The sequence below is a fragment of the Protomyctophum bolini genome (genome assembly GCF_963924005.1).
Source record: "Protomyctophum bolini genome assembly, chromosome: 7".
Taxonomy (NCBI): domain Eukaryota; kingdom Metazoa; phylum Chordata; class Actinopteri; order Myctophiformes; family Myctophidae; genus Protomyctophum; species Protomyctophum bolini.
The window spans coordinates 30,564,724-30,577,561 of NC_137868.1; the positions used below are offsets into that span (position 1 = coordinate 30,564,724).

Genomic DNA, 12,838 nt, shown 5'->3' on the forward strand with positions numbered 1-12,838 from the left:
ACATGTATTCCATGGGCGGATTATTAAGGTTGAGAGAGATCTTGTACGTGTACTGTATCTTCGGTTGCACCCGTGGCGTCAGTGTATTTAACCTGTTGTACAGGGTGTCCTGGGTCTTTCAACATATAGTTGCTGTCGAGCAGAATTAACCTCTTATCTCCATTTTCAAACTGTTTGTGTTTTTATTTTTTGTAAATGAATGCCCTACTTGATCACACTACAGCGTCACACAAAAGTAGCACATCTACAAGCTCGAAATGTGGTGCCAAGTGACACGTTTTGAGCTTCTCGATCTTCTACTTTTGCTATTTTTAAATTTGAATCGAGAAAGTAACAGTTTTGGGACATATGAGATTTCCACCTGACAGAGACTATATTATATTCTCTCTCATTGTTGACAGGTCCCTAGCTCACAGTGTGTCCCAGTGTGGATGATTGCTCTCGGTCTTGGTACTTGGCACGACAAAGTATAAATAATCAGGCTTGAGGCTCTTGCCGTTTCCTTTGTGAGGGTTGTGATGGCCCTGCTATTGTGTGTGTGGCATGTACACAGTATAGCCTGTGAACTCCGTAGGGCACCTTGATGAGCATAAACCACACACTAGGCATTATCAACCACAGTTCTTATATTCTGCTCCACATCCAGTAAGGAGAAGTAAGTTAAGAGGGTGGAGGCCAATCTGGTGAATCTAGCACTAGCCCTGCTTTGTCTTCTCTCACCAGCCACTCCTTATTAATTGCCTGGAATGATTCCAGGCACTTTCACACTGCTTTTATGTCGCTGAATGATTTAGTGTTTCCCCTACCATCAGGGGCGCAATAGCCTAGGGGACGCGGGGGACGCGTCCCCTGCCAGCGTCACATTGGTCCCCCCCAGATGAGTTTGGGCCTGGTACGAGACTATAGGTACAGCTGTTGCTTCTTTCGAAAAATATAACGCAACATAGGAACCCCGCTAGTGTTTTTGGTCTTCGTCTGACAGTTTCTGTAGCAGAAAGACCTCTTTTCTGGAGGGGGGGGGGGGACAGTCGGTTTGGGGGGGTTCCCGACGGCTGCGCGTAGCTTCCACCTCTGACAGAGGGGAAGCGAGTAAGCGACGCCGTCAGAAACCCCCTCACTCAGGAAGGCCCCCTCACTCAGATCTCAGACGGACCAAATTGCGACAATAACATACAGCCTATGTAAAGAGAAATATAAACAAGACCTTGGCGCAAAACTTCATATTTACCCTGCTCTAATACAACAAAAGTGTGTTCTTACATCCTCCATTTCACATCAGCACTCGTGAGTAAATTTAATTGCCATTATGAAAGTTTTCAGTGACGTTGGACCCACAGGTTGCATTGTCGTCAATAATTAATCTGTCTTTAAAACGTTCTAATGTTAATATAGCATATTGGCATTGTCTGTTGGTGGTCTGGTGGTATGTTATATGGACCATGTAACAACATGGTCAACAGCACTGTTTGCAAATGTAGCTACATTTGTTGGCCACAAAGACAATTTAGACAAAACATGCTGCTGCCTGCTAATGGAGCTTGTATAGATATAGGCTAATTATTTTTCGGGGAAATTGCAGATAGTTTAGCTTCCAGTGACTCAATGATTGAGTCACTGGAACAACCTCTCTGTAGTCCGACCCTAACCATAACCCCACGTTTTGGTGGTTAGACCCCCCCATCCCCCCCTCCCCTAGGGTAGTGGGGGGGACGGATTTTTCGGCGGCGCCGCTTCGCGGCGCCGCTCTATATCCCCCCCTAGCGTTCGGTCAGTGTTGCGCCTCTGCCTACCATAGCCTTGGGGGGGCCCCCGCTCCCCTAAGGCAATTTTAGTCTTAGTACCATAGTACCAAAATGACAATATAAGTTATCTAAACACACTTTTAACATGGATCAGGTCTAGAAGACCGTACTCTTTCATTAAAGAAACGCAATATGTTTGTTATTTATCTAATGTACAGTATGTGTTTTCAGACCACTGAATTGCCAGCCACTGTTTTATTACATTTAAGTTGGGGAATCCATTTGAATCTTTCCAAAACGAATGCAAGCTCAATGTGTCACATTGTGAGGTTATTTTTGATATGGCCAATTAAATGTTTCAATGTGTCCAATTGCTATCCAATTGCTACCATGTTTCTTATATCAGTTTGGATCTTCCTGTATCTATTTTGGGTCTTACAAGAGATTAAAATTTAGATTAAGATTAAATATAAATCACCCGTAACAAAAGTACAAGAGGCTAAAATGACAAACCTTCTGGTTCCTCTCTCTTTGCATTCTCTCCTCTCAGAACTTCCTATCCTCCAGTGGCTGTCCAGAGATCCAAGGGTATCTGTATGTGAAGGAGGTGGGCAGGAAGTCATGGAAGAAGCTCTACATGTTCCTACGAAGATCAGGGCTTTACTGCTCTACAAAAGGAACTTCAAAGGTGACCAACACCTTCGTTCTTTATACATCTACGTATATTGTGTTTTAATCACAAATTAATATACCTCAGTGTCAAAAACTGTTTAATGAGCTCCTATGATTATTGATTATTGTTTCTTTGATGCAAGGTTCTGACATATACTATTAATTTTTTTCAGGAGCCAAGGCATCTCCAGTTACTTGCAGACATAGAGGACAGTAACATCTTCACGGTCGTCACAGGCAAGAAACAGCACAGTGCACCCACAGAATACGGATTCTGTATCAAGGTACGATTCCGACATATTTCGCTAGATGAGGCTGGTTCTTAACGACATTAGATACATACTGTATTCATCATGTGTGCTGAATTAAAAGCACGTCACCAGACATACACAATGGGACAGTGTGCTGAAATTCTTGTTCATTGCAACATAATTTTACAACACAGACCAGCGATGACCCATTATTAAAAAAGTCACTCATTTTCCTTATATTGTTCTCTAATTTTAAATTTGTTTTAGCTCACTGTCCCAATGCGTAGACCACAGACTTTTGACAGTACAGTAACATATTGCACCTTGAATGCTATGTTATTATACAATTTATTTTATCCCAGTCTATACAGTCTTGTGGGCAAGCGCTTTTGTTGTTGTTGTTTATTGTTTTAGTGTTTAAATGTTGTTGTTAGTCAGTACTAGTCAAGCCCCCACCGGCTGGCCAACGTTGAAGCTGCCGAGCCTACTGGTCTAATTTGGAACTGCAGGCGAGCCTGTGCATTTAGCACAAGGAAACCCCACACAGATGGGGTTTAACATTGAGGGCTCGGTCGCACTTCCGCATTTGACCACCAACTGTTGGTGGTCAAATACGGAAGTTGAGCGTTCTTCCGGGTGCTTCAAAGCACCACTGAGCAACTTCCATTCAAATAAATAGCGGTGGGCCTGGCTGTCACTCCCGGTCCGCACTCTATCCTTTATAACTCTATGGTACTCAGTAGCCACAAGGAGATACAAAGGAAGGAAAGATCTGACAGGCTAGATAATTCAATACTATTTATATTGCTTCTGTTGCTATAGAGAGAATGCTCAATTGCGCATGCATAAAGTGAATGGCAAATCAAGTGGCAAAGTGAGTTTAACATTGTTTAACCTCGTTTAATGCAATCATATTGGACTTTATGTTTGGATGTATGTGTATGGGCTGTCAAGGCCAGAAAGTAGTTTTTTGCCACTCAGTAACTTCCGGGTATGATGATGATGTCACACGCATACCCTCTATTGTCGTCGTTCTGACGGGCTGCTATAATGTTAATTGACAGCCCAACAAAGGTGGTGCAGAGCTGAAGGAGCTGAGAATGTTGTGTGCCGAGGATGAGCAGAGCAGGACCTGCTGGATGACCACCTTCCGTCTCTTCAAGGTACAGCGTGGTCCATCTCAATGTCACACCTTCAGCACAGTGGACACTAACTCATTAAGTACTGGAACGCATAATGTGTTGCCTTAGCGTTTAACCATTGTAACCGTTATTTTAAACTTTACCTGTTGAAAAATAGCAGATCCACAAGCTCGAGTACCGTGCTACGAGCTTGTGGATCCTAACCCTTTTTTAGAAAAATCGTGAAAACGGTTGCAAATCTTTGAATATATATATTCTTTCACAATGAATGTTTTTAACTCAAATCTTTGCTTCTGGGGTCTGCGGCCAAATACATATCATTTTGGGGGTCCTTGACATGAAAGTATTTCAGTAAACTGAAAAATGATTTAGAAGACATTTGTAGAATCGGGTCCTCAGGTCTTAACCACTTGAACCCTAGCATACCTATGTTGCGAAAAATAAATAATAGCTGATTTACTGAGTCACGTTGCTGCTTGTAGGTCGGCTATTTTTGACAGAGAGGTTTGATGAAGAGGGGTAAACATTCAGTGGTCCAAACATATTACCCTAATGGTCTTGTTTGGGACACAACCTTTAGCTTTTTGAGTGCCTTTCTTTTAGCTTTTTGAATACCTTTCTTTTTGCCTTTTGAGTGTTGTCTTGATCATTCAATGTTATACTGATTACTGACATTACATTACATTTCATAAACTAGGTTGGGACCTGAATTGGGTGATGGGTCTATTTCTGTTAGACATGGTCCCCTCATGACTAGAGTACTGGCGGTCGTGGCGGAGTTAAGACTAGTTCATGGGGCAAGATGTTAATCAAGTTGGGTGACACGCTGGAAAAGTGTATGACCTCTAAACGAGACTACTGGCTCTCATAGCAGTTTGTAGTTGGCACAATGTTTTCAGTTGTATACACAAGTCACTTCAAACTACTCTATAGTTAGATTATGTATTATTTAAGGATGTGGTTGATTGCATCTCGTCTTTTGTTTCACCAATGGTTCTCCTTTTGTTCACAGTATGGGATAATACTGTATCAGAACTATAAGATTCCCCAACAGAGGAAAACCTTATTATCACACTTCTCAACACCTGTGGTAAGACAAAAGTAAATCTCATCTCTCTCTCTCTCTCTCTCTCTCTCTCTCTCTCTCTCTCAATCATCTGCACATATCTGCACATTCTGCGCTGTGATTGGCTGAGCATCGGGCTAATAATAATAACAATTAATAATACAATTGTTATTTATTTTTTACAAATACAGCATTCATTACAGCATTTTGGATTTCCCTTATGTAATCTACTGTGTGTAACTGTGGCCTCTCTCTGTTGCCCACTAGCGGAGTGTGTCGGAGAACTCACTTGTAGCCATGGATTTCTCAGGGAGGATAGGCAGGGTGATTGACAACCCTGTGGAGGCTCAGAGTGCTGCCATGGAGGAGGGAAATGCATGGAGGGTGAGTAGCCGTCCACCCTCCACACAACATTGCTGCTGATCGTAGTCAGAACATAGTAATGAGTGGATGTGTGATGAGGGCCAAGCTATGATAGATCAGCTCTAGCTATTTTCAGTTTTTTAGAGCCAGGTCCTTGACATGAAAGTGTTTTGGAACCCTGGCTACAGTATAGTACGGTGGTGTACTACCATCAACTAGAGCTGGAATAAGATTTAGCATTAAGAAAAAGGTTGTGAACCAGCAGAACCACTGTGATCTAATTTCTCGGATTCATACTCGATCTTGAATGAATCTCTGTTGTGTTGTCCTGTGGCTTCTATCTCAGAAGAGGAGTCAAAGAATGAATATCCTGGGCTGTCACAGTCCGCTGCACCATTCTTCACTAAGCTCAGGTACGGTAAATACACATTTACTAAGCATGTTTTCCCAAAACCTTTTTTCTGGTAACCCACATTTTGGTACTATTTAAAAAGCTAAAGCAAGAGCATCTTCTAAAATTAGGACGCATTGTTCCATATAGTAAGATACAAAATGTTGCAATTCAGTGGCTGACCTAGATTCTTGGTCTGATTTCTGCAGTCATCCACGTAGCCCAGCTATGGTTCCATGGCAGGATAACCAGAGAGGAATCCCATCGTATGATCCACCAGCAGGGACAAGTGGATGGGTAAGACACATTCATGAAGTTTTGTTGGTTCCTTTTAATTGTAAATATTAACACACAATACACTGTGCATGTCTCACTAAATAATGGTGTACTGTACATATAAATCTGAATCCATTACATACAAGGTCCCATGCACTCATCAGTCATGAATATTGTTTCATTTTTGCAGTGACGAACTTAGCAGACCTACAAGCTCACATGGTGCATCTGCAATGCTTGTAGATTGTAGCTTGTAGATCAGCAGTTTTAGGGCGGGATACGGTCGTATAACGGAGTATAAATTAAGCATTAGAACATTGTGGAGAAGAATCACAGAATCGCAGTCTGAATTACCTCTTACCTTCATTTGAACTGTTGAGGTTAATTGGGTAACTTGAACCATTCCCTCAAGTTCTCCTTTTCTTTTCTCTGTACAGATTGTTTCTGCTGAGAGTCAGTCAAAGCAACCCCAAGGCATTTGTCCTCACACTGTGCCATCACCAGAAAATTAAGCATTTCCAGATACTACCGGTAGGCATTTCTTGAATAGTATTTCGTTTATTATTATTATTGTGTGTGTGTGTGTGTGTGTGTGTGTGTGTGTGTGTGTGTGTGTGTGTGTGTGTGTGTGTGTGTGTGTGTGTGTGTGTGTGTGTGTGTGTGTGTGTGTGTGCACGCGCGCGTGCGCGTGCGAACCAGAGAATCAGATGTTGTTATTCACCGCATTCTGTCCTTTTTTTTACAACATGGCATCTACCTGTTGGCTATCTTTTTATGAATGGCTACACCTTAATAAGTGTGAAGAGGATGGTCAGATATTCTTCAGTCTTGATGACGGATCCACTAAATTCACCGACCTGATCCAGCTGGTGGAATTCTACCAGCTCAACAGAGGAGTGCTGCCTTGCAAACTCAGACACCCCTGCACCATTGTGGCCTTATGACACCGTTTGATCCCATGACTCCTATCACTTGACCTGACTCTGCCTAAAAACAAAACAAGAATCCGACAGAATTTGCCTGTTGGTTGGTTCTTTTGTTTTTATCTTTTTTTGAGAAGCTGGTGAATGAACTAATGTTTTGTTGTTGCTGTTGTTGTTTTTTTTTGTTTTTTTCCTTCTCATTGTTAGTCCACCGGAGACTGCTGAATCATGTGGTTGGTTGATTCATTGGTTGTTTGCTTGGACATTGAGGTGTGGGACACTCAACTTCACATTTCACAAGGTAAATGTCCATATGGGGATGGAACAACAGTATATGACGTGAAAAGCTACAGTTAAGGAGATGGACCTGCTGTCTTATGCCATCATAAGATCCTTCATAATCTTTATACACAACAATAAGCTTGGACTCTCTTTTTTTATCAGTACAATTTATTGTCATCTTCATTTTTCCTTCAACTGGACAATCAACAGTACAGTGTTTTAGTTTGGACCACTTTTTTCAGATCAAACAAGTGTGTTTTTGTTTGATCTAATCATCACAGCCTATAGATGGACATTTGAGCATCTTAGTTTTGCACTCAAGTCTCAACCGTATTGGGAGGAGCACTTGATTTCTCCACTGTCACGTTACTGACCTACGACATGGCACCACTGCCCTCCAGTGGCACAGGCATGTAAAGGCATGCTGGATTTCAACAGGAAGAGCCACAGTTGAAGTTTGGGGAGATTATCTTATTTTTTTACCCATTGACTCAAGCTAGCATGGAACAATACTAGCTATGGAAATAATTTGTAATTATGGCATGTGATCTTCAAGAAACACTTGCTCAACACAGGATTTGACTGTCACAGGGGTCCATCTGCTTATCTGTGATAATAGAATTATTTTTCATTTTCTCATCATTACATTTTGTGTCATTGCCAAAATGCTTTTGCATTAGTATTTTTTTTCCTTTTTCTTATCTGTCTCCACTTTCTTTAATTTAAATTTCAACTCCTATTTTTTTCCAGTCAAGTCAGGCCCAGAGTACACCATTCAAAACTGAATAGAACATGGTGTCCTCATCCACTGAGTTCAAATGGAGAAATGGCGTCATGTTGTATTCGGTTCCTCAAGCTATATACAGTAAGATTATCGCTGCTTGTTATTCTACCACACGGTACATTATGCAATACTATGGAATGGATATTCAGTTCTGTTATACTCATTCAGGTCGACAGAATGTTTATGCATTTCAAATACAATAGTATTTGAAATGCATAATAGTATTTTATGGAGTCTGACTTCTGATACGAAAGCAAAAGTCAGACTAGATAAAATACATCTAGATGATAATCTTGATCCAAGGCTACTCTGAGACTATTATCAAGTGCAGTTTCATGTACAAGTATGTAGAGATGATCCACTGGCCCTGTGTAGCTACCCGTCAATCTACAGTAAGCGTGGTGCTATTTGTTGCAAGACAATGATAAAATAATTCAGGACATTTTGTCATTATTTGGCATATTTCCCTTCACCAGGAGGTAGAACCACTAGCATGCCCTTGTAGTATAAGGGACACTCTTACCCAACTACACAAACTCAAATCTGTTATTCTGTCTCAATTAACCTTTTAGGACTATAACTCTGACTGCAAAGAATTGTGAACTGAGGTGTGTTTTAACAATTTAGAGACAAGATAGTTGATTTCCTGTTGACAATAAGGTCTTTCAAACAGATCATGCATGGCTCAATGACACTATTTGTACAGTGCCTAAAAAGTGTATCATACATTCAGTAACATTTGTAATTAATGCTCTAAGCAGGCCTGATATTTTCTGCAATTTCTCACAAAAGTGGTATCCCGATATATGATTTAAACCCCAAGAATGACCTCCCTTGACTATCTTGAGAACTGGTTTCTCAGACAACAAATTACAATAGTCTGCACAAGGAATAACTTTCCTGCAATGATAAACACCATTTCACATTAATATTGCCAGATTACTTTCCAGGACTAGATCTGCGTCTATTCATTGTTCATTTGCTGGTTTTTGTTTTTGTTTTGTTTTTTATTTTTTATCCAACAGATATGTAGAGATGTATTTACCTGTGATGCCACATTAATAAGAGCCATCATTTTATTTTGAGGGTTGTCTTAAGCTATATCAATCATTTGAGATACATAACAGCCACACTATATTGATACTCTGTGCACAGTCACCATTATTTAACTAAAATGCAATGACTCAATCATTTTAAGTATTGTTTCAGCTAAATGTATTTATTTATCTGGATGTGAGTGATTACTTGAAATTTCTTTATTTCTTTTATTTACCTTCAGCGCTGTTCTGTACTGTTTCCTTTTTGTCATAACCATGAAATGATTGAACAGTTTGATTAATTATTGTTATAATGACACAGCATCTATTGATAGTGTTTATTTTGTTTATTTTTTTATGTTTGTTCACTCAAACATACTTTTGTCACCATCAACACTTGTTATGAAGTGATGATTTAAAGCACACTGGTATTCATAGTCATGGTCATCATTCCAAATATTTGCCTGGGGGATGTTGTTGTGACATATGTAACAGATTGGTTTCTATACAGTAAATAGTTATTTGTTCTCTGTTCTCCAAACACATGTTGTCTTGGAGATCTTTGAAGATCCCATTCGGAGGATCCCAGATTAATCGAATGGTTGATAGAAAAAATTACTGATAAAGCCGCAAAAGTTTATTTAGGAAATGCCCTTTTCAATGAACGAACAGTACTATAGTACTGTACTTATAACAGTTGAACTACACACATTAATTATGCAAATCATCATTCTAACAAGTCATATCAAATCAATCGAGTGGTTGGTGCCAGGCACAACAAATCCTGCCCCTTTAAACAGAACAAATTCACACGTACACACAGTTGATCATATATCATCAAATCTCTTTACTTTGCCTTATAATTCTTTCTAATTCTTAAGGTGTTCCCCAGACAGTTTAAGATGCCTTGCTTTGGAGAGATAATAATATACGTTTATATGTTATAGTAACTTTACACTGACCATATTATGTTTCAGGCATTTTACCCTTGAACAATTTGCATAGCTATAGTTACGATTGGGCATAAATTATGTAACCAATGAAAGCTATTGTATTGGCTGTGTAAATGTGTATAAATTCAGTGGATCCTCCCTTAAAAAACAACAGGGAAACACCCTGTTGTATAAAACATTGCATAAATGCAATTTTGTTGTTACTTATCTGATCACTGATCATTAATAGTCCCCACATTGACCCATCTTTCTACAGAATGATGAAATTGTATTTAGTATATTTTAGATTAAATTGCACATTGAATTATGTAGAACCCAAAAATATATAAATATGTTGACATGTGTTTCATAGAAGGAATCTGGATTTTAATAAGGGCATATATTAGTATTTGCTAAAAGTCCGATGACAGATGTCACTGAATTTGTGATGATAGCTATTTCTGCGACCTTATATTGAGATAGTCAACTAATTTTCATTCACAAACTCTGTTCCTCTATTTCTTTTTTCTAATTGAAGTGAATGGCAGCAAGTATAGGTAGGTGGATTCAGCCAGTGGATGTTTAACCACTTAAACCCTATACTGTACTGTACTTGGTTGACCTGTATATTGTCTACACTCTACAGTATGCTGGCCAAATATTCGCCCCTATAATACGAATACTAGGTTTCCAGTTAACTCAAATCAAACTCAAGCAGACAGTGAACATTTTTTGTTTTGTTTTTCTCCCAAACACCCCTTGAAATATACAACATACTTGCATTTTAACTTCTAAGAGCCATTTGCCATTTACATCAATCACAGTCCATGACATGCAAGCCGTTAAGAGATGAACAATAAATCAGGGGATTTGGGTATACATTTTACATTAAAATAAATGAATGTATCTGGGTTGCTCAGGGTTGAATTGGGGCATGTTGAAAACTACTGGTCCATCAGATCTCTATGACTTTTATGTACAGTACATTGGTGGATTAATTAATATTGTTTAGTTTGTTTTTATTTAGATGGGAGATGTAACAACAGACATTTCTCCTTTAGCTGCACCATCATTGATTTTTATGATTAGTTTACTTGAAAATGATCCTTGCAGCAATTTAAGTGGATTCAGTCTTCTTACAGCACAGTATGGTTCTCACTTCCTGGGTCAAAAGTGTTTTTAAAGAAGCCTAAAATACTTGCCTGGATACCTAAGTTTAATTCAAACTCTATTCCCAATGGCATTACATTTGAGAATGAATCGGGCTCAGAGCTAAAACATCTAAATTACTAATTTGTTTCAAATTGTGACCTACTGTACAAACAGTACCTTACAGTTACGCCCAAAATGTACCTAGCAAGAACATACAACTTTAAGGTAATGGCCAACAGTGCAAAATGTCAGTTTGGGTAGCCAGGCAAACATAACCACAGCAGGTGCCTCTGATAATTCCTCTTTAGCCTCATTTATACTTTGTTGTATGACGGTGTCACACATCGCCACACGACTGAGAATAGAATTGGCAATTCTCTGCACTAACCTGACTTGATGTATGGACCGAATGACCAACACAGCTACCGTTCAGAGGGGACAATTGACTCTCCCTTGCTGTTGTTTTGAACCGGGGTTTGAGGTTGAAACACTCGCAATTGATAGCCTGATTTATATTACGTCGTGTGACAGTGTCACTCTCCAAAAATACATTGTTTTCAACTACAAAGGTGTGACTGATTACATTGTGATAGTAGAAAATATGTTTCTTTCTGCGAGCAACACTGTCAAACTTCGAAGTATCAGTTGGACTTATTAAGTACTTGATTAATGCACATAGCCTACTATATGTGTGACTCAAAATGTTTCTCATATTCAAACTGGTGAAAACATTGATATGTTCTGATTTCAGTTATTAAATTGCAGTTTCAATTTGTTTTCTGAATTGAAAGTGAATTGGCAACAACCCTGCAATGATAGAATGATTGATTATCATCTTGACTCTTGTGCATTTGCATAACATTGTCACAATGCAAGATACAGTGGCTGTAAAAATGAGTAAAGTAAAAAATATATCTATATATAGAAATATAAACTATTATGTATTTCAGGGAATGCAAAAAAGAAAACAGTAACTTGTTATCTCTTTTTGTAAGAGAAAGCTCCTGTATTCATAATGTGCTTTGCTTCAATCTGTAAATAGCTGAATGGCTTATAAATCTTAATTGTAACCTTTTCAGGTATTTTTGTACAAATAAGGGACTGATATATTCTGTTTATTGTAATTAGAATAAAACATTAATACATTGCTATAAAATTGAGTCTTATTTTGTCCTTTTCTAGGAGGGACCTTGGCTAGGTAACAAAAGTGTGCAAATGATTTGTACTGCTGTATCAATATAAACAGCATAAATATAAAAAAAAATAGAAAGGGGGCCATGCAAATATACATGAATTTGGGGGTCGTACTTTTTACTTTTGCGAACCACTTTAATCAGTAAAACTCATGCAAATGTCTTATTTATTACATCAATTAATTAAATCAACTGTCGATTGTGACGTTGCCGATATCCTGCAGCCAATCAGAGGAAGGTCCGCGTGCATATGCAGGCAGGCAGCTCCGGGATTTCAATATATCGCTGAGTTTTCATATAGCCTATACGTATCTAATTTAATAAATCTATCTTATTTTATTAGCTGACACGTCATCAGCAGTAAGATATACAGCTATCCTCTTACCAAAAGACCTTTCTGTAGCAGTATCTGCTCCAGTGCTCCAGTCCTAGAATCGAAAGAAATATATGCCTGCCCTGTTTTTATGCATGTATTTATTTATGATGTTGTTTATGTGAAACAAACGCAGCCGTTTAGCTGTAGTAGCAGTAGCTATGCTAACGTCGTTAACCCCGATTTATATTTCGCCACTGTAGTATTATTATTATTATTATGATTAGCCCTATAATTGTTGTTACCATGAACTTGGTTG

At 38.9% G+C, this 12,838-nt stretch overlaps 1 protein-coding gene across 5 annotated transcripts in view; it reads left to right on the top strand.

Moving 5' to 3' along the window:
* grb10b (growth factor receptor-bound protein 10b) overlaps nucleotides 1-11,788 on the top strand; it is a 103,768-nt gene extending 91,980 nt beyond the window's left edge. For 4 of the 5 annotated variants that reach the window (XM_080768746.1, XM_080768747.1, XM_080768749.1 and 1 more), the window contains 9 exons: nucleotides 2,293-2,430; nucleotides 2,588-2,698; nucleotides 3,730-3,828; nucleotides 4,820-4,897; nucleotides 5,141-5,257; nucleotides 5,583-5,649; nucleotides 5,837-5,924; nucleotides 6,341-6,434; nucleotides 6,701-11,788. In XM_080768746.1, the coding sequence (XP_080624872.1) occupies nucleotides 2,293-2,430; nucleotides 2,588-2,698; nucleotides 3,730-3,828; nucleotides 4,820-4,897; nucleotides 5,141-5,257; nucleotides 5,583-5,649; nucleotides 5,837-5,924; nucleotides 6,341-6,434; nucleotides 6,701-6,847 (939 nt within the window). In that variant the 3' untranslated portion in view covers nucleotides 6,848-11,788. The remainder of the gene's footprint in view (nucleotides 1-2,292; nucleotides 2,431-2,587; nucleotides 2,699-3,729; nucleotides 3,829-4,819; nucleotides 4,898-5,140; nucleotides 5,258-5,582; nucleotides 5,650-5,836; nucleotides 5,925-6,340; nucleotides 6,435-6,700) is intronic. The other variant, XM_080768748.1, reaches the window with a different exon arrangement.
* Nucleotides 11,789-12,838: the final 1,050 nt, after the last annotated feature.